The following is a 21855-nucleotide window of genomic DNA, read 5'->3' on the forward strand; positions in this document are numbered from 1 at the left end:
TATATAAATACATTTTATACAATTTGCATTTATATAAGTATATAAATATATATTCTATGAATAGAAATATGAGTTTCTCCTTTACATGAATCAGTTTTCCTTAAATTTTCTCTCCATGCCTCTATTTTACTGCTAGGATTGTTTTTAAGCTGAGGGGGAAAAAAACTCTCACATTTGCTATAGACTATTCTTTCTGTTCCCTAGACCTTCTGACACCTAAAGAGAAAAAAGGAATAGTTCTCTTCTGTGTTCTGAAACTCGACGGTTTGTCCCTATTATGAAGCATACGCTAATGATCCCTTTTATTTCAGTTACTTTTAGACAATAAATGAGAATTCACAAATTGTTATAGTTGAGTGAGATGAGGCATCATGAAATTCCTGGCTCCTTTTCTTAACAACTATTGTTCTCAGAGCAGTAAAATGCTCAGTGTAACTCCTGGTGGTCAATATGAAAATTGTCATCATTTCTCTTTTTGATACAGTGGAGTCTTTTTAAAAAGTGATTCTGGCAATTTAAAAAAATTTTAAATGCAATAAAGATCGTTTTTTTCCTCAGTTCTCCACTCTAAGAAAAAAGGAAGGACTGTAATCAAATAAATTAGGGAAGATTGTGATAAGGGCAACTAAATAACAACAGAATATGTAAAAGTTCCAGAAAAAAGTGATTTATCTGTGTAATATGAGGTCAAGGTAGGCTTCCTGGAGAAAGTGATGTTTGAGCTGAAACTTAAAGGATAAATGAATATACCAGACCAACAAAGAGGATGTGTGCAAATGCAGTGAGGAGGAAAAGTATAATGTGTGCAAGACTGTAAGCTGTTTGGCATTGCCAGGCTATAAAGACCAGCAAGGACGTTGGAGATTTGGATGAGGCTGCAGAGAGAAGCTAGGTCATCAGCCATTTATTAGAGTAGAAGCTCCAGTAGAGTAGCTGTCATGTTTGCCTTATTCAGCATCATATAGCTTAATACTGGCACATAGTGGGAAGCTCTATGGATGTTTGTAGACCCAATAAGGTAACTACTATCATGAACAGTGGGGAGACCTTTGGAATGTTTTAAACAAGAGATATGGATAATCATATGTCAGAAAGATCACTTTAGTGGTAGCAGTGTGTCTACATATTATTTTTAAAGTACTCAGGTGACTGCGATGTGGAGGTTTGATTGGAGTGACAAGAACAAAGAGAATAAGAGTCAGGGGTCCGGGGAGAAATGATAAAATCCTGAACAGAGGCAGAAACGATGGGGCTGAGAAAGCAGGAGCTGAACTAAGAGATAAATACAGGAGATCTTGAAAGTCTGGAAACAGAGAAAAATGTATTTAATCAATACTTTAGTTACATTTTCAAATAACATGCTTTGTATGTTTCATATGTTTCCTTCAACTTCCAGATCAAAGTCTTAGGGTATAATCATTAATCTGGGGGGATAGTCCAATAAATAATTGGAATATTCTCTCCATTTCTATAGATTTTTCAGACTTTTTTCGGGTACCAGGTGCCAGTTGAAAGGATGAAAGAGAGGATTAGAAATAATTCTTGGATTTCTGGTTGAAGATATTGGGTGAATGACAGTATTAGAAACCAAGATTTGGAAAGCAAGTTTGGCATATTCTTTCAACCAACATATTCAGAGCCTACTAAACACCTAATGAAGGATGGACTGAGACTCTGAGAGGTTCTAGGAAAGAGAAAAAAATAGGAAAGACTGAGAATACAATTCAAACATTAATGCCAGTGCTATGGGCTTAGTTGCAGGTTCTATTAATGAAAGGAACTAGTTACAAAAGATTCTCCCAGTCTTGATGGTTTGAAATTCTTGTAATCTTGAAAGCTGATTGAGAACATAATTTTGAAAGGATATATCTGGCATTCTCTCCACTCAATCTAATTTTGAGAATACTGCTTACTAACTGTGTGATGTTGGGCAAGTCATTTAATAACTCTGGGCCTCCGTTTATCATCTGTAGCTCAAAAGCTTGATAGAGGTTAAGTGCTTCCACCTTTAAACATTCAATGGCTCCATGAATGATATCGATGACACTTAAAAATACAGACAAATATAGAAGGCTGAAAGGACTGGGAGCAGAGCCAGCTTGTTGGTGGGGGTGCATGAACTGGTACAAATCAACTCCCAGGGTGCTGTGATGTGCTCAGTCGCTAAGTCGAATCTGACTCTTTACGACCCCATGGACTGTAGCCTTCCAGGCTCCTCTATCCTTGGGGATTCTCTAGGCAAGGACACTGGAGTGGGTTGCCATGCCCTCTTCCAGGGGATCTTCCCAAACCAGGAATAGAACACAGGTCTCCCACATTGCAGGCAGATTCTTTACCATCTGAGTTACCAGGGAAGCATCTTGAGAGTCTTTGAAACCCAATATCCATCCTCCCCTTCTTTCTTATTAACAGAATCCCACTTGCAAACTCTGGGAGATAGTGAAGCCTGGCCTGCTGCAGTCCATGGGGTCACAAAGAGTCGGACACAACTTAGCAAGTGAACAGCAGCAACAACATGTGTTTGCAGCAGCAACATTCCTGGCTTAAAAGGCAATTCCTGGCTTCTTTGGCCCCTTCCAATAGCCACTCAATATAGTTCGTTTTCATCCTTTTTTTTTCCCCTTCTCTAATATGCTTTATTATTTATAACTTCTAGTTGTATATTGGGGTGTAGTTGATTAGCAATGATGTATTAGTTTCAGGTGCAGAGCAAAGTGATTCAGTTAAACACATACATGCATTTTTTTCAAGTTCGTCTCCCACTTAGGTTGTTCCATCGTGTTGAGCAGAGTTCCCTGTGCTATACAGTAAGTGCCTGTTGGTCATCTATTTTAAACATAGCCGTGCGTACAGTTCTGACCTGAGAGATATGATTGGGATTTACAGAGGTGGCTAATAGGAAAGCATTTTAGAGGAGAGCAGCTTTAGACAGCACAACCTTTCTGCTCTTTATTCTTCCCCTTCTTGCCTAGAAAGCAGACATCATCTGGAGCCAGGGCGGTCATCCCGGGACCACAAGGTGCCAAGCCTTTAAATAAGGATAGCAGCTAGTCAGCACCTGTGACCTGAGAGTGTTGTGGGCCAGGATACAACCCCAATTGCTATATCCGGACCTCCTCCTTGGGAAGCAGGAAGGAAGATCCCTCACAGGTTGAATTTTCTGATCAAAGTGAGGACTGACCTCCCTCATAGAGGGATGAATAAGCCCGCTTCCCTGCAACATGTGCTGGGAAGAAACAGATATAGCAAATGAGTGCTCCCAGGAGTAAAAAAGAAAAAAAGCTTGTTTATAAAGACAAAACTAATTGAACATCCCCCAGGATAGAGACCATGTTTTATTCATCTTTATAGCCCCAACATTCATTAGAAGGACTGATGCTGAAGCTGAAGCTCCATTGCTTTGGCCACCTGATGTGAAGAGCTGACTCGTTGGAATAGACCCTGATGCTGGGAAAGACTGAAGGCAAAAGGAGAAGAGAGTGGTGGAGGATGAGATGGTTGGATGGCATCACCAATTCAATGGACATGATCCTGGGCGAACTCCAGGAGAAGGTGAGGGACAGGGAGGCCTGGCATGCTGCAGTCCACGGAGTTGCCGAGAGTCAGACACGACTTGGTCACTGAAAAGCAACAACATAGCCCCACTGTGCAGTGTAGACATGGCATACTTTAGGGTCAAAACTTCTATGATGTAAATAAATGATGAAAAGAAGGAAACAAGCTTTATCCATCAAGGAGTTATTTTACTTCTATGACAGCAAACATTCACGTCTGATGATTTGTCATTCAGTCCACTGGCCTGACTCTCTTCCCTCCCCAGGTCACATAAAACCAACCCATGGGGACCTCACATAAGAAGCTACTGACAATTTTATCAATGTGACTGGCATCCCCTTAGGAAGAAACTAATACCCAGGCGCCTGGAGTGAACTAATGCCCTTCTGAGACCATCCGTGGCCAGCAATGATGCCACTGGCCCTAAAGGTGTGGTAATGCCACAGAGCTGAGGAAAGGAGCCCCTGGAGGCCGGGGGGCACCCTGGGTAGTCACACAGGAGGGCAGAAGATGAAGGAGGCTTCATTTCCCCTAGCCTCTGCCACACTCCTCACCTGGAAGGGGGCGCTCCACTAATGCTCAGATCTGAATTATAGTTCTATTTGAATGCAAATATATGGTTGATCAAAAGTTTCACTTGGGGTTTTTCATACCATCTTACAGGAAAACCCAAACAAACTTTTTGGCCAACCCAATAGTGCACTTGGGGAAATTCCAGGAGATAGTGAAGGACAGGGAAGCTTGGCATGCTGCCGTTCGTGGGGTCTCGAAGAGTCAGACAACTTGGCGGCTGAACAGCAACAGTAGTTTACATGCGATTAAGCCCCTACCTAGGAGACAGTTCTCACTGTAAAACCAGCAGGTACCAGAAGTAAGTTAAAAAGATGAGAGGAGCAAATTTTAAAGAATTTCTGCTTTCTCCACCTGCGCCCATCTCCAGCCAGCACACAGAGGCAAGCTTCTCAAGTTGCCTTAAGTTGTCACCACCATCCACACTCTAGAGCAAGGATATACAATCTATGACCTGAAAGCCAAAGCCTGTTTATGTATAAAAACTGTATTGGAACGCAACTGTATATTTCAGGTTGCATAGAGTTCCTGCTTCTCTCATACTGCTATAGCAGGAAATATTTACCTGCGACCCTTCATGGAAATAGCTGGCTGACCCCTGCTCTGAAAGCTGTCATCCTTCTTGTTGCTGCTTTTCATTATTTGGTTTGCTTTGGGGCTGCCCAGCATCTGAGCACCCTTCCACTGGAGGTTCTTGAGCATTTTGGTAGGAAGCAGAGTCCATCTCCTGCTATAAAAGTGGGCAAGGTCAGACACTGCCTTCTTGGCCTCCCTTGCATCTCTGTCTCAACTAATCAGAAGCTCCCACCCCACATGTAGACTGGATGCACGCATGCCTGTTAAGTCGCTTCAGCCATGTCTGACTCTTTGCGACCCTATGCTATGGACTGTGGCCCACCAGGCTCCGCTGTCCATGGCATTCTCGAGGCAAGCATACTGGAATGGCTTGCTGTGCCCTCCTCCAGGGGAATCTTCCCAATGCAGGGATCAAATCCACGTCTCTTACGTCTACCTGCATTGGGAGGTAGGTTTATTTTTATCACTAGTGCCACCTGGGAAGCCCATAGACTGGACAACTAGTGTCATAAAGAAGCAAGGACAGCAGAGAATCCATTTTTGTCACAATGGCATCTGGGGCTATGGGTCCAGCCAATGAGTTTCCAAGCAGTGGCATCGTCTCTGCTGGCAGGACATCCAGGGCTGTTCCTGGAGATGGTGTCAGTCTAAACAGCAGAGTCCAGAGGCTGGAGGCAAGGTGGATACAATCTCACCAAGCTACAGTGCAGGGTGATTTTATCGATGATTTTGGCTGCTGCTCAGCCCCATTTCTTCCTGGTCACCTTCTGACTCTGCAGTTAACCTTTTCAGTAATTCTAGGAATGACTCAAAGCCATTTGATAAGTTTCTTTCCAGTTTAAATCAGCCAGAGTTGATTTCTGTTGTTTGCACCTGAGAGTTCTGACATTAAAAAACATCTATTTTTTTCATATTGGTAGGGTGACTAGCAGATTGCAAATCAGCTTCACATAACCTGTTTTGTTCTTGTGACAACCCTGTGAAGTATGGTTTTCTGCCCACTTAACAGATGAAGAAATTGAGGCTAAGTGAGGTTAAGCAATCCCTTTGAGTCAACACTGGAATCCCCTTCTGCTGTGCCAAACAGGCAGAACTCCTTTCATAACATCAGGCATACGATCATTGGTTTTACTTTTAAATTAAACAAACCCCACCTCTTCTTCAAAGCCCATGGAGGGTTGAAAGCTCTGTTGTGCCACTTAGCAGCATCTTGTCATTTTTCACCTCTTTTATTCTAAATCCAGGTGGCTTTATTTTTTCATTTGAAAATGTCATCACCACGTCATTAGCAAGGCCCTGTTACCTGACAGGAGGAAGAAGCGTCCCCGGGCCATATGGCTAGGTTTAATCTACATGGTCACGGTGTAATCCCATTGAAATGGCTTCCCTTTGCAATCAAAACTGAATTTCACACTCTACCAAGATGGGCACAGCTCTCGTCTTCCCCAGAGTAATATAGATCTCCCCAGGCAGCCAAGGCCAATGGAAATGGCTTTCTTCTTGAGGCCAGCAGCAGGTGGGGGGCAGAGCTGGGAGGTCAGCGTGAATAGGAAGAGGGGGGAAAGGAGAGTAGGAACACTTGGGGAGTCAGAGGCTAGAGTAATCCTTTGCATTCCCTGCCCACAGATTACCACTGGGGGCATTTAACCCTTGGCACCTGGAAAAAGTAAATTTGGAATAGAAGTCACCGTTATCCCATGAGTGGTCTTATCACAGATGTTGCTTCTAAAATTAGTTATCTGGCATATCTCCCCAGAAGGGCTAAAATTACAGTCACTGTCCAGAGCACGCAGTTAATCAGGATTTATCTGTATTTTAAGGAACATGTATTTTAAGTAGACGTCCTCCTGTGTTCATTGTGAAGCAGTTCATCTCAGTCCAGCATATGAGAATCACTGATGCAAATAGACATGAAAAAGTAATTGACCATCATTGGTGATGTAGCAGAATGAAAGAAGGAGGCATCAATTACCATTGGCAACATTGTTTGCTTATTTAAAATGCAATAAATGTAATATCTGATGTGTACTCAATCACTGCTGGTGAAAACCACACTGATTATATTAATATCTGCTGAAGGCACTTGTAGGTGATATGAATCTAAAAGTCTTCAGAAAACACATTCCCTTTAACAAAACAGTTCTTCAGCTGTGTGTTGGGAACATAGTCTTGTATAATTGTTTGGTTATAAGATTTTTCATCACAGGATTTATTCACAAATAGCAAAAAATAAAATTAAAGGAAACCTCTGTGTAAAACTACAGATCGGTTAAAGATGTTATTCAATTAACATTTAAAATTATGTTGTACGTGAGGATTTAAAAATGTGTAACTAGCAGATTTTGGAGCGTCTTTCTTACCTCATAAATGATAAGGTGTGGGATTGTGTTGGTCTTTGCCACTACTGTATCCCAAGGGTATAGAATAGGGCCTGGGAAAATATTGGCTGAATTAATGACTAAACTGATTAATGGTCATATTGGGTTGGTTGAAAAGTTCATTTGGATTTTTCTGTAAGATGTTATGGGAAAAACTTGGATGAATTTTTTGGCCAAGCTAATATTTTAAGAAGAAAAGTGAATTATATGGTACCACCTTGTCAAAATAACCACACATGTAATTAGACATTGTCTGGTTTCCTTTGGCTGGCAGAATTATAGGTGATGGCTATTCTTTTCACTTATGACAAGATACTTACATCACAGATTATTTCCATGATGTGTGTGTGTGTTGAGTTGCTTCAGTTGTGTCTGACCCCATGGACTGTAGCCCACCAGGCTCCTCTGTCCGTGGGATTCTCTAAGCAAGAATACTGGAGTGGGTTGCCATGCCCTCCTCCAGGAGATCTTCCCAAACCAGGAACTGAACCTGCATCTTTTACATCTCCTGCATTGAAGTTTCAGTTTGTGTCATATTCTTCAACACTATGAAAAATACTACTACTACTGTTACAAAAAAACCCACTATTTGCTGTGTGTCTTTTGAGCATGTCTGATTTTTTTCCTTAGAAAAAGTACCTAGAATTAGAATTAGCATGTCTGCTGTCATCTGTAGAGGCTGCCTAGCAACCAGTTAGCTCTTCTCTGAGAAGTAGACCCGCTTTAGATGCCACAGAATAAATCGCCTTCATCTGTGTGTTCCAGGGAAGCAAGGTGACAAAACTTTCCGGGAACCGGGAGATGGGTGTGGAGCAGGTTTCTTCTTGATCGTCCAACAGGAAGAGCCTGGGGAAGGTGCCTGCCCGGGGCATGCGCTGCTTCTCTACCAAGCTCCGCTTCCCTGTCCTTGGGAAGCAGAGATACTATAAACTCCATGGATACTGATGCCAGGCTAGTGCAGCCTCGCCCTCTCCTAGGGCTGCAGTGCTGACTCATTCTGTCTTTTCACAGGAAATACCCCATCGCTAATTAATATAAACCATGAGTGTTAGACTCTCAGGAGTCTTCTCCAACACCACAGTTCAAAAGCATCAGTTCTTCAGTGTTCAGCTTTCTTTATAGTCCAACTCGCACATCCATACATGACCACTGGAAAAACCATAACCTTGACTAGATGGACCTTTGTGGACAAAGTAATGTCTCTGCTTTTTAATATGCTGTCTAGGTTGGTCATAACTTTTCTTCCCAGGAGCAAGCATCTTTTAATTTCATAGCTACAGTCACTATCTGCAGTGATTTTTGCAGCCTAAGAAAATAAAGCCTGTCACTGTTTCCACTGTTTCCCTATTTGCCATGAAGTGATGGGATCAGATGCCATGATCTTGATTTTCTGAATGCTGAGTTTTAAGTCAACTTTTTCACTCTCCTCTTTCACTTTCATCGAGAGTCTCTTTAGTTCTTGCTTTCTGTCATAAGAGTGGTGTCATCTGCATATCTGAGGTTATTGATATTTCTCCCGGCCATCTTGATTCCAGCTTGTGCTTCCTCCAGCCCAGCATTTCTCATGATGTACTCTGCATATAAGTTATATAGGCAGGGTGACAATATATAGCATTGACATACTCCTTTCCTGATTTGGAACCAGTCTGTTGTTCCATCTCCAGTTCTAACTGTTGCTTCCTGACCTGCATACAGATTTCTCAAGAGGCAGGTCAGGTGGTCTGGACTTTTGAGAGTCCTTTGGACTGCAAGGAGATCCAACCAGTCCATCCTAAAGGAAATCAGTCCTGAATAGTCATTGGAAGGACTGATGCTGAAGCTGAAACTCTAATACTTTGGCCACCTGATGCGAAGAACTGACTCATTTGAAAAGACCCTGATGCTGGGAAAAATTGAAGGCAGGAGGAGAAGGGGACAACAGAGGGTGAGATGGTTGGATGGCATCACCCACTCAATGGGCATGAGTTTGAGTAAACTCTGGGAGTTGGTGACAGACAGGGAGGCCTGGTGTGCTGCAGTCCATGGGGTCTCAAAGAGTCAGACACAACTGAGCAACTGAACTGAACTGATGTTAGATCACTGGTTATACAAACTCTACATTCTTCACTTTAGCAGTCTTATATCATGTTATTGAGCTTCCTAGGTAGCTCAGTGGTAAAGAATGTGCCTACCAATGCAGGAGACACAGGTTCAATCCCTGGGTTGGAAATATCCCCTGGAGAAGGGCATGGAAATCCACTCCAGTATTCTTGCCTGAAAAATCCCATGGGCAGAGGATCCTGGTGGGCTACAGTCCATGGCTACAGTCCACAAAGAGACAGACATCACTGAGAATGCCCATATGGTATCATGTTCTTGGGACATGGCATGTTCATATAGTTGGCCTGCCTTTCAAACATGACTACATTCTGAACATCTTCAGCCAATGATATATTTTCATGAAATAGTTCAAAAGTGACCTCATGTTTACCCTCCTCCATTATTTTTGGCCAGCAGTCCGTGAATTAATGATTATATATCCAGGAAAGAATCTGTCTTCAGAAATATGAGGAAGGTGGACCAGGGAAGGAGGAAAAGGGGGAAATGTGACACAGAGCAGGCCATGGAGATCATCCCTGATCTCTGGAAGCCAAACAATTCACACTTGGAATCAGTGGGAAAACAGTCACTGAGAAGCTGATCTGGTTGCAGAATTTTGAAACCTTACTGGGATTATAAACTTTTCCCACTCACTTTTTTTTTAATTGGTATCTTGGAACTTGGAAAAACTGATTGTTGGGAGGCAATAGCAGTTCTGGAGGTTTGGGAGTTAATGCAAATCTAAATAATCTAGATGATCTTGAGAGACGCAGTGGAAGTGCTGGCAATCCCTTGAATTTCTATAAATGGCTTTTTGGAAAAATTTGCTTCTAAGACTTGGGAAGAGGCCACAGTTCTGAATCAGTTCAGAATGCTGAGAGGGCAAAGCTCCTGGAGCGGGGCCCAGTGGCCAGTTCTAACTCTAGTGCTCACTTTCTCCCAGCAAAGTCATCACTCCTTGGGCTGTCTTTTTTTTCTTCCACGAACTGGGCTGACAACCTCCTCCCTACATCACCAGGGGCAGTGAGCAACAGCACAACTATCCTGCTCTAACCAGAGGATGACCGCTCACTTCTCAGAGGCACTGAAACACTTCCATGCCACCAGGCAGTCCCCTGAACATCCATGAACATGGACTCTGCTTTAGCTCACCATCCCTGTGGTATGAGCACCATACAACAAAAGATAAAATTCCCTGATGTCATACGTTTCATGAATGTAATTGGATGTGTGGCATAATTTTCTGATACACAAAAATAAAAGACTAAATCCTATATCATGTTCAGCTGAATTTTCTTGAGTACCTACTATGTGCTAGAGACTATGCTAGTCACTTCTACATAGTCTGTTTAATTCTATCTTTATAATTAGCCATGTAGACAGGTGTTCTCATCTCGATTTATGCAGATGAGGAAACAAAGATTTGTGATGATGCATGGAGAATCCTGGGCAGGTCTCTTAATTCCCAAGTTAAGTATCTTATAGAACAACGTTTTATTCAGAGAAAATCGAAAGGAATCTAAGGAATCCCTCCTTTCCTCCCTCTTCTCCTGTCTCCCTTTCTTCTCTCTTTCCTTCCTTTCATATGTTTTGAGTATCCAGTACATGCCAGAATATTCTGGAAGCAGGAAATATTCTTGGTAATACAAGGAAGATGGCAAAGAAATGCTCACATACTAGTAGCATTTTCAGATGCAGACAAGCATAGAGTTGGTCTTTGGGTTTTTTTTTTTTTTTTTTAATTATTAAATTGTTTATTCTCCTGCAAGGCTGTTGCTTCACTGTATAAAAATAGCACCAGCAAACACAGTATATTGCAAAATTAAGACAGTAATATTCTTCACTGGACACTATACAACTAACAAACTTTTCTCCACTGGCAGTTATTTCTAGTGGGAAGATCATTTTGACCCAAATCCAAGGATAGCTGTAAGCAAGTTACAATGTCATATAAGGTATAAGATAACCATGTTATCCTTGAATTACATAATTTTTATAATTAGTTTTATCAGAGATAATTTCAGGAATTCTGAATATTATAACTGGAGCCTAGCCTAAAAATCACAGGATGCTGTGGAAAAGATACACAGTGTTTATCTGAAGGCATTAGAAAGTTAAGGGGTATTTTCTTCAGGAAACATTGTTACAAGTAGTTTCTTTTGCTAAAAGTTGCTTTTTAAATATCTATCCACCACTAATTTAAGACAACTATGCTAGATTAAGTTGTTTCAAAGTAGTTTATTTAGGGGTTCCATTTTCATTCCTCAATAGATTTTCTGTATTTCTCGTATGCTTCTTCACTCATTAGTTCATCTAGTTCTGAAGGGTTACTGAATATCATCTTGATCAGCCAACCATCTTCATAACAAGACTTGTTGACAAGTCCTGGATTTTCTGCTAGAGCTGTATTAATTTCAGTTACTTCTCCTGATAGAGGGGAATAGAGTTCACCAGCAGCTTTCACACTTTCCAAAGCACCAAACTCCTCTTGTTTGTTCAACTTTGTCCCAACTTCAGGCAGACTACAGTAAACCACATCTCCCAAAGCTTCCTGTGCAAAATTGCTGATTCCCACCGTTCCAACACCGTTTTCTGTTGTTACCCATCCCCATGGCCGCGGCGAGCAGGGCGCGCGGGGTGCCGAGATGGCGCGCAGGCTGCCGACCGCGGCCCGCACGCTCCGCACCGCTTGCAGCGCCATGTTCGCACGGGTCGGTCTTTGGGTCTTATTGGAGAAACTATGGGCTAGATTATGGTGGAAAGAACTTGAAATCTGAAGTCAGACAAACCTGAGTTCAAATTCTGACTCTGCCACTACCTGGGTTTGTGATCATGGACAAGTCAGATAACCTCCCCCTGTCCCTCAGTTTTTTCATCTATAAGGCAAATATAATAATGCATCACCTTATAGGATTGCCCTGATTATGAGCAAAATAAGATGCCCAGAGCTTGGAAAATGCTCATTAAACAAGAGATGAAGTAGTAGCCATTTAAACCGTATCCACTGCAGGAAAAGGTCCTGCTCTCCTGCCCAGACCTGGGAGGTCTGTTTATCTGTCCATCCTCACATCTATCTCTTAATGACCTCTTTCAAGCATCTTGTGCTGACTCTTCCAAGGAAGAAGCTGAGTGTATCTCCTCACATCCTGACACTGCAGAAACCACACTCAGGCGGCCTCCAGCTTCTTTGGCTTTGAAATCCCTGCTCTTTTGGCTGGCGGGCGCTTCACGCGGTGGATGGTCAATTCGCCATGGCGGTTTGTATCTGCAGCCGGCCTGACAGGCTGGGAGAGGAAGGCGTTAATGTTTTCTGACAGGCGACCCCTAATTGTGGGAGCTTTTCTTCTCGAGCTTTCTGTGAAATTCTGACTTAGGCGAGCAGCATAACCAAATGGCAGGGCATTGAGCTGGGCTTGCACTGCGCTGAGCTGGGTGGTTGGGCGGGGGAGGGGGCGTCCTGGGGGAAGGGTGCTGGCCCAGCATTATTCATGAAGACTTTCAGCTGTTTTTGTCTTTTAACTAACCTTTGAGTTTGATCAGAGGGCTGGCCGGCCTCCCTTTCGCCAAAGGCCCCGCTGGCACCTGGACAATGGAGGCAGACTGTTTTTCCTGGTAAAGAGAAGAGCTGGGGGAGGCCATGGGCTGTGTGTCCTGGAGGTGGGAAGGGAGGGTTGCGGAGGGCAGCTTTACTTCTGTCCTGGTGCTGGGCAGAGGGGTGGTTATTGATAGAACTTCCAGCTGCCCCAATACAGGCAGGCGCCCTCCTACTGCTGACTTTCCAGGCTCTACAACTTTATCCAGGAAAATGCACACAGCCTCTGCTTCTCCCATTTGATGTTCAAATCCCCTCCCTTCCCCTCCAAGTAGCTTTCTTCTGCTCTTTCTCCCCCCATCCCCCCCCCCCAATCCCTCTTTCCAAAGGGCTCATGGGCTGGAGTAAGACTCCAGTCTACAAATATTTGGGTAGTGCCGGCTTATTATTATTATTGCAAATAATGATGAAAAGTGGGTGAGAGCAAATAAGTCAAGAAAAGACAAGGAGAAAGTGACCCTTGAGTGAAGTTAGAGACCCAAAGAATGCTTAATGGCTCAGTCAGGCCAGACTTATTGTGACCCCATGAACTGCAGCCTGCCAGGTTCCTCTCTCCAAGGGATTTCCCAGGCAAGAATACTGGAGTGGTTTGCCGTGCTCTGGAGAATCTTCCCAACCCAGGGATGGAACCCAGGTCTCTGGCATTGCAGGTGTATTCTTTTCCCTCTGAGCCACCAGTGAAGCCCTACTATTGTAAATAATAATGCAAAATGGGAGAGAGCAAAAAAGTGAAGAAAGGAGTAGGAGAAAGTGACTCTTGGATGAAGTTAGAGACCCAAAGAATGGTGGGAAGAGGGTTCAGGAGCAGCCTCCCCACCTGCAGGGGAGGAGGGAGGAGGCGAGGATGATTTGCTCTTGCTTTTGGCAGGTGCGGGGCTTTTGTCCCCTGCATCCACTTCCTGCCTGGACCCAAGGCCCAGTCCTCTCCAACGCACTTTGCAGAAAGTGACTCCCTTCAAGGAGTGTGGGTTGGCGCCTTTCCCCCATCTCGTCCCCAAAATAGTCCTGGTCGCCAGCGCATCAAAGGCGGCTTTGTGAGCAGCGGCCGGCAGGCTGCCTGGAGGGGGGCGCACGTGGGGCGTTCTGGGAGCGCGTCCCACTCCCCTCTCCAACCTCTGTCTTCTTTCATTCATTCTTCTCTCTTCTCCTGCTTTGTCTCTATTTCCCTCTCGTTTTTTTCTTCCTGCTCTTTCTCTCTCCCTCCCTCCCTCCCGTCTCTCCTCTCTCCCCCATCCCACCCTCTCTTTCTTCTTTTTCTCTCCATCTCTTCTCCTTCCCTTCCTCCACTTTTGGCTTCCTCTCTCTTTCTCTCACCTCCGCCCTCTCCCTTTTCCCCACCTCTCGCCTCCGAGCGAGTGACAAGCCTCCTCTCCCCGACACCCCCATCACTGCCATCAGGTAGCCGGGCGAGGTCCCGGCGCGCGCGCAGCTGACAGCGGACGCATGCCTGCAGCCAATCACTGCCCGGATGCGCTGCAGCCTGAATAAATCATTAAGCCTGACACGCGCTCAGGGCCCTGCTCTGCGCTGCAACTTGCTTCCTGCCATTAACCTACACACCCTCTTTTGTAACAATCTAATCTTGCATACAAAGGAAGTAGGAATATAACTTCGACCTGAGCTAGAGCCCAGCCCTCATCATTCCCAGTGGGAAAAGAACCCAGTGTCAGCGAATCCACTTCCCTCCCTCCCTTTGACTCCAGATAACCTGGAGTTTCTGGGGAAATCTGAAAACAGATCATTTCTGGGTCCAGGATTGGAGAGAAGGAGAAAAGAGTTCAGAGACTTCCCAACAACTGGAAAAGGAAAACAGCTTGGAGAGCACTAGGTACCCCAGAGAAGCATCCGTCGTGTTTTGAAAACAGGTTGCCATAAAACCAGCAGAGAGAGTTCACTCTAGAAGATACAAATTAAGACAACTAAGTCCTAGAAATGTTGACTAACCTTAATCACCTGCCCTCCCATTTTATTTATGAGTGCAGACATGGATGATGGAGTGAATGGGTGAATGAAAACAAGAATAGTTTCCCAACAGCTGCATGGTCTTAGTTTATCTTGGTGGCAAGTCCCCAGCACCATCGTTCTACCTGGTTTTGGAAGATTGTGAGAAGTGGGTATCCCTTCAGCTGCTATAATCATGGACAGCTCTAAAGCCCTTTCATTTTCTATCCATCTGTCTATGCAAGGGACAAGTCATTACCCTCATTTTCTAGAAGAGAAAACTGAAATTGACTTTGCGAACTTTCAAGTAAGTCATTCCCAGTGCCAAAGGATGAATTGCTCTTCCAGAGTTTGGTTTTGAATAAAGCTAGGTTCACCTCTGCCCTAGGAAGTTTCATGATGATGGCCCTATGATTCCTGAGAATCTTACTCAAAACAAGTACATCTCTGAGATTCTGCAGGAGAAGAGCCTGGGTACCAGACAGGGTCAGCAGGAGCCGGCAGCGCACTTGAAAGGGCAAATGAAAAGAGTCTAATGGAGAGACGGAGGTGGGTGAAACTAAAGCAACCAAAAAGATGCAGCACCCAGAGACTAGAAACAAGGGGAGTATCGTTAGCATCTCTGGATTTCAGGGGACAGAGGAGGAAGCTGTTACTGCATCTCTGCAAGAGTTGTTGCTATGGGAGAGAAAGGTCCTGACAAGAGCAGAGGCCTGAGACGGAAGAGGAGAGTCACTGCTAAAGCAACTGAGGACCTTTTCAGTGCGGAGCAGGGATAAACATGGTCTGACCTACCTTCCCTCCTACTTCACAAACTCCTAGTGGCCAAACCCAACAGGAAGCCAGAGGGCAAGGGAGACCTAGGGAAGAAAGAGGTCTTGCCACCAAGATGAACTAAGACCATGCAGCTGTTGGGAAGCTCTACTTGCTTTCATTCACCCATTCACTCACTCATCCATGTCTGCACTCATCAATAAAAGGGGAGGGCAAATGATTAAGGTTAGTCAACATCTCTAGGACTTCATGTCTTAATTTGTGTCTTCTAGAGTGAACTCTCTCAGCTCGTTTTATGGCAACCTGTTTTCAAAACACGACGGATGCTTCTCTGGGGTACCTAGTGCTCTCCAAGCTGTTTTCCTTTTCCAGTTGTTGAGAAGTCTCTGAACTCTTTTCTCCTTCTCTCCAATCCTGGACCCAGAAATGATCTGTTTTCAGATTTCCCCAGAAACTCCAGGTTATCTGGAGTCAAAGGGAGGGAGGGAAGTGGATTCACTGACACTGGGTTCTTTTCCCACTGGGAATGATGAAGGCTGGGCTCTAAGCTCAGGTGGAAGTTACATTCCTACTTCCTTTTTATGCAAGGAAGAGGCAGAGCAGGGTAGGAGCTGGAGGGACTCCAGAGAACAAGACAAGTAAGCTCCAATCCTCGTGGAGTTTATCTTCCAATAGCGGGCAACGGACAGCAACTGCATAAACAAATAGGTCGTCTTTTGTTGTTTGTTGGAGCTTGTTTTGTTTCTGGTTTTTGCATAGTAGTAGATGGCAGAAAGGAGAAACAGAAAAATGGATAAAGAGTGACTATAGCCAGCAGAAAGGTGCTTTAGATAGGATGATCAAGGAAAGCTTCTCGGAAGAGGTGGCATTTGAGATAAGTTGGGCTGGGCTTCCCTGGAAAGACTACATCTATTCACAGATTTCTTTTTCCTGTGGGTAAACCTCAAATCTAGGTTGATTTGGGCGCATCAACTAACTGACCAGTCCCCGTGAAAGTGAGATACTAGAATAGCAACACCAGGTGCTCACATTTACGTATAGGTTGTAATCTACCCCACAAGGCCATGTGCTAAGTCCTTTTACATAGCATCCTGTTGCTCTGGTGGGTACCACCAGCCGCATGTTGCAAACAAGAAGGAGATGTGGACTCTCTCATCTCACATCCCCAACTCTGCAAGAACAGTGAAGTGTTAACGCACATTGTACTCCCTCTTTCTCAGTCCTAGCCCTTTGATGCTCTAGGCAGAGAACAGACCGGTTATTTTTCCCTCTTCTTTGGTGGGCCCGTCTGATAACCGAAGATATTTCTCCACTCCACGCACATCCTCCTCCTCGCAATTTAAAAATTTGAAAGGTAGTGTCAGGGAAATGAGATGTGCGTCCCAGGAGCTCCAGTACAGCCTCTGATAATACTCGCATTCAACAGTTTTGCGGCCAGCGGCGGGTCTATTTTTTATCTTTCCTCTCCCGCCTGCTTGCTCCTCCTGGTCAATTTCAGGCTACTCCAGTCTTAACTCGGTGGTCTCCAAGCTTTTTTTTTTTTTTTTTGAATAGTCAAGATTTCTAAGTTAATAAAGTCAAAGCAGTTTTTTCTCCAGCATCTCCCTCCCCAAAAAGAAAGCAGGAGAGGGGGCTCACGCTGGGGAGAGGCCGCTACTGCTAGCTGCTGGGGTCTACATTTTGTATTTCGCTGACAGCCCAGGGCCGCTCCAAAGCCCGCCGCGCAGCCAATGGGCAGCGGTGATTTATGGAGCTGACTAATGCTGGCTGAATGCGGCCTGTCAGAGCGCCCTGAATGGCTTCCCTTCGCCGCACAAGCCCCGGCTTTGTGTTGCTAAGCGATTAGAGCAGATGTAATGAGATTTTGCCCAATCCCCGCTTTGCCTTTCCTAGCTTCGGCAAAATTGTGTGTGTTTTTGTGAATTTTTAGAGTTTGCCTCCGCATTGTGGCAAACAACGGCTAACTTTGCCCCGAGTTTAACGAGACTGGATATTTCCCATTCAGAAGTGAGTAAAAGAACACCTGTCTTCACAAGGAGAAGGGGGGAAAAATCCCCTTTGTGGGGGCTGAAACATTATCCTAATGTTATATTCATAGCCATAAATGACTTGCTACACTTTCTTTGCGTACCTTATCTGGAAACTTGCAAAGGAGCTAAATTAAAAGAAAAAAGGAAATGCATGAGGGTCGGGAAGGGGTCGGGGGCGGGGGGGGGGGGGGGGGGGGACCGAGGTCCGGTGCTACAAATGAGAAGATAAAAATAAAGCAGGCATCTCAAAAGCATTACTTCCCTCAAGTAAGCTCTAAATTGGCCCACTGCTGGCAGAAAGTCCGATTATTTATGGCGATGAGGAATTTACTGATTTTTTCCCCCCCTTAATTACGCTCATCTCTTTGAAAGGGACTGAAGCCTCAATGTGCATTCTATAGAGGGTCATTTAGCAAAATGACATCAGACGCTGGGGCGTGCTCTGCGCATCGCGGCTTTAAAAAATGATTATTCTGTGCCACTAAATGGTATAGATGTACCAACACAGACTAGATTTTTAACTCTGGAAGACGTGCTGGCCCCCCGCTCTTTGTTGGGTTTTGTAAGATGCATTTTGCGCTCGGCTTTCCGCTTGGCTGGAGACACGCTAACTGAATCTGCAAGTAATGCAAGCGGGAGCGAGGAGCCCACAAGAGGCGGAGTGGGATTCTGATCACGTCCTTGCTAACTGACAAGAAGCAAGCCAGCCAAAAACCCACCAATTTCTTTTTGAATCTTGGTAATTGGGTACTTTTACACGCAACTCACACCATTCGGGTAGAGTCACAAGCTTAGATAGGCCAGTGTCTCAAAGCTACCACACATTTCTAAGGCTTTTATTTATTTAAATCTAACTCCTGTAAGAAATTTATATCATACGTACCCTTTACTTAAAACTGACATGGACAGTGTGTGCAGTGGGAGAAAGGAGTAGAAAATGCATGGCTGGCGGTGAAGGGAGAACACGCCCACCCCTGGCAGTGTGGACAGGGCTACCTCCCCCAAGCCCAGCCTCAGGCACCCCCATCCTTTCTCCCACTCCTGATGTTCATCATCTCATCCAGACCTGCCACAGTTTCACAATGAGAAACTCAGAGTGGGACTAAGGGTTGGAAAGTGGGGTGAGGACCCTCTCCTTCCAGTTCATTTTGGGGGGGATTTTTTTCAGTGTACAGTCATTTCATCAAAAGATGATGCAGCTGTTAATCACCACCTATTTGCTAGTGCACCATAAATGTCAAGGAAAACTATCTATATATCTATATATGTAGATATACAGGTAGAGATATATCTCTTTGTACAAGTTTCATAGAGTCATCTTGGATAGGCCTGGTCACAGCACTTATCTTTGACATTTCTGCCACTTAGAGTCTTTCGCACCACCCTCTCCCCCTCCCATCCCTTTGGCATTTTGATAATAACTTGGATGGGGCAGTAACATCAAAGAAGACTTGGAGGCAGCTGATTATTTTCATTTGTAAAAAAAGAAAAAAGTTTTATTACGAAACTAGTTTGTATAAAAACAGGGTTATACACGGGGTATTTTCTTTTGTAAGTTTGTAATAAAACAGTAAGAAAAAAAAAAGGGCAGTGGTAGAAATTTCCCAAAAGGCAACCTATCAAAACCAACTGGCTGCCACTTTGTGTTTGGACAGTAGCTGCATAAACTTTGTTCTTCTTGAACAGTATTTAATAACATCATTAATACATTAACAAAGTTTCTATAAAGTAAGACACATTGGTGCTGAAGTACATCCGATGGCCTTTAAATCTCACCTATGAGGACAGTTCTTTACAAAACCACATAGGGGAAATGGCAGTTGTAAGGTGAACTACACATCTAAAATATGCAGAGGTAATAGCATTACATGTTAAAGTATCAAGATATACACATTTTAAACCATTTGTACAAAACTCTATAAATTTTTTTCTTTCTTTCTCTCTTATGTACAAAAATATCTTAATATATCCCCAAACTGGTTAGGATAGATACAAATAGATTTTTCTTATAATAAAAAAAAATTCACAAAAGATTGGAAGCATTCTATGATGAAAATGATGGAAAAGATGGTGTGAGGGAGTGACGCTTGGGGAGGGGGGCCCCAAGAGGCTGGGGGTTTTGAAAACCCCCAGAGGATCGGGGTTTCAAATACCATACTTTCACTGCAGACAAACGTCCACAGCTTTATCAGGGTGGGGCATACAGAGGAAGGACACCAACCCATTTCCAGAGGGCCAAAGAACTGGCTTTCAAGAGAGGGTGGGGAGGTCAGCTCTGCCTGTTAGTGGTGGGTGGGAGTTCCTGCAGGGCGTGTGCTGCTCCTTGACGCCAGGAACCCACTGCTTTTGCACACCAGCTGCAATCTGTGCATCCTAGTCATCCTAGGGTCCTAGTCACTCATCTCCGGGAATGATTGGAGTGCAAAGATACTATTCTGAGCCCATCCCTGTTTTGCGAGAGCCTTGCTTCTCAGGCGGGCGGCGCTTAGTTGATGTAGGGGGTGGGGTGCCTGGATTTGTTTGTTTTCTTCTTATTTCTTCTTCTTCTTTCTTCTCCCTTCCAACATCGCCGAGGAGAAAGAACTAAAGATGCAGCTTGTGCAGGCCCTATAACATAAGAAGAAGGGGAGAGGTTAGTGTGAACTTGGAGGCTAGTGGTGGGAGGAAGTGGAGTCCCCGGAGGAAGATCTGTCAGGTAGAGCGCCTCTTCTGACAAGTCTAGTACTCTGTACACCGCCTGGGTACCCCTACCCTGCAAGTCCTTGGAGACCTGGGCAAAGCCGCCGCTCTCTGAAGCCAAGGCTGAAACTTACACGCCAAGATTTGAAAAGGACAAACTCACAAATCCTTTCAATCCACCCCTCCCCTCATCTCCGTGGGGGGCAGTCGCCCTCCTACAGAAGAAAAAGAATGAAGGCTAGAGAATCCCCCGGTCCAGGCCCCCATGTCGCCTACCTGCTTCCGAAGTCCATTCGCACCAGGGCCTGACCAGGCCGAGGCCCTCAGAACCAGTTGGTGAAGTCGAGCAGTTCTTGCTCCTCGGGGCTGAGAGGGTCGTAGGAGCCCTCGTCCGAAGAGTAGGATGAGACCGGCGAGCCGGCCATGGAGTTCATGTCGTTGGAGTAGTTGGGGGAGATGGTGGGCGACAGGACGCCGGCCTGGAAGGCGGCGCTCACCGCGTCGTGCTCGTCCAGCAGCTGCTGGAGCGCGCGGATGTACTCGACGGCGGAGCGCAGCGTCTCCACCTTGCTCATCTTCTTGTTGGCCGCGCCGTTGGGTACGTGCTCCCGCAGGGTGGCGAAGCCCAGATTGACCAGCTTGACGCGGTTGCGCTCGCGCTCGTTGCGACGCGCCACGGCGGCCGGCTGCTGCTGCGGCAGGCTGTAGCCAAAGCCGCTGAAGTTGAGCCGGCGTTTGCAGCGCATCAGTTCGGGCGACGAAGAGCGCTGGCGCTTGACTTGCTTGGGCGCTGACTTGTGACCGCCCCCTGAGGGCTGGCCGTCGGCCGCGGGGCTCAGCTGCGGCGGCGGCGGCGGCGGCGGCGGCTGCTGCGCGCTCTGTGCCGCCGTGGCAAAGAAGCAGGCTGCGGGCGGCAGGAAGGGCTGCGGGGGCTGCGGGCCGGCGCCGCCGCTCTCCATCTTGGCAGGGCTCTCCATGCACCGCGGTGGCCAAGGAGTCGCGCGATCGGAGCGAGCGGGGACGCGAGGTGCGGGGAGCACGCTAGAGGGGCACAGACAGGACCGGGGAGGGGCACGAACAGAGAAGGGAGAGAAGGGGAGAGAGAAAGCTGGAGTCCCGAGGTAAGTTACAGAAATACAAAATCCCCGGGAGCGACTTCTTAGGGTGGGAGCGAGGAAGGTGCAAATCCGTCCCCTCCTCCCTCCACCCCGCCTCCTCCTCCCCTCCCCCCTTCGCAGGTCGGCTTCAGGAGCCTCGCGTGGCGCTCGCGTGTGAGGCTGCCGCTAGCTTCTGGTTAAAAAAAAAAAAAAAAAGCAAGCAGCAGCAGAAGCAAAAGTCGGCGGTGAGCGCGCTCTGCTGTCTTCTGTTCTCCCCTGAGGGTTGCGCGCTCTTGCGCCCGGTCTCTCCAGCCGCGACTCGGACTGTTTGTGTTATTTGGTTAACCCCCTTTCTTTGCGTATTTCCTTCTTTTCACTCGCCCTCCTTGGCCGGCTCCCTGTCGCTGCGCCTTCCACGTTCCCTGGCCAGAAGTGAGAGAGTGCTGGGCGGCCGGAGTGCGGCCGCCTTTTCAACGGGACACCCAGCCCCACGCGCAGCGCTGGCCCCGCCTCGCCCCCCACTCCCCGCTGCTGCAGCGAGCGGCTGCAGCCCGCACCCCCTCCTCTAACCGCCTCCTCCCACC

At 45.9% G+C, this 21855-nt stretch overlaps 3 protein-coding genes across 3 annotated transcripts in view; 1 reads left to right on the plus strand and 2 right to left on the minus strand.

The window, feature by feature from the left end:
• Positions 1-10909: 10909 nt before the first annotated feature.
• Positions 10910-11859, minus strand: LOC133043355 (glycine cleavage system H protein, mitochondrial-like). The gene has a single exon (XM_061124165.1). It carries the CDS (start codon positions 11857-11859, stop codon positions 11416-11418), a length of 444 nt encoding a protein of 147 aa, XP_060980148.1. The 3' UTR covers positions 10910-11415.
• Positions 11860-19542: 7683 nt separating this feature from the next.
• On the minus strand, positions 19543-21246 carry ASCL1 (achaete-scute family bHLH transcription factor 1). Its single transcript, XM_061124167.1, has 2 exons — positions 20451-21246; positions 19543-20102 (listed from the first exon to the last, which is right to left on the minus strand). Exon 1 carries the CDS (start codon positions 21149-21151, stop codon positions 20498-20500), a length of 654 nt encoding a protein of 217 aa, XP_060980150.1. The 5' UTR covers positions 21152-21246; the 3' UTR covers positions 19543-20102; positions 20451-20497.
• An 11-nt stretch (positions 21247-21257) lies between these two features.
• The window catches only part of PAH (phenylalanine hydroxylase), a 107251-nt gene continuing 106653 nt past the window's right edge, over positions 21258-21855 (plus strand). Inside the window, exon 1 of the mRNA XM_061124166.1 lies at positions 21258-21295. The gene's annotated coding sequence lies outside the window, so the exon portion shown is untranslated. The remainder of the gene's footprint in view (positions 21296-21855) is intronic.

The sequence above is a fragment of the Dama dama genome, chromosome 22 (genome assembly GCF_033118175.1).
Source record: "Dama dama isolate Ldn47 chromosome 22, ASM3311817v1, whole genome shotgun sequence".
In the NCBI taxonomy this organism is placed as follows: Eukaryota; Metazoa; Chordata; class Mammalia; order Artiodactyla; family Cervidae; genus Dama; species Dama dama.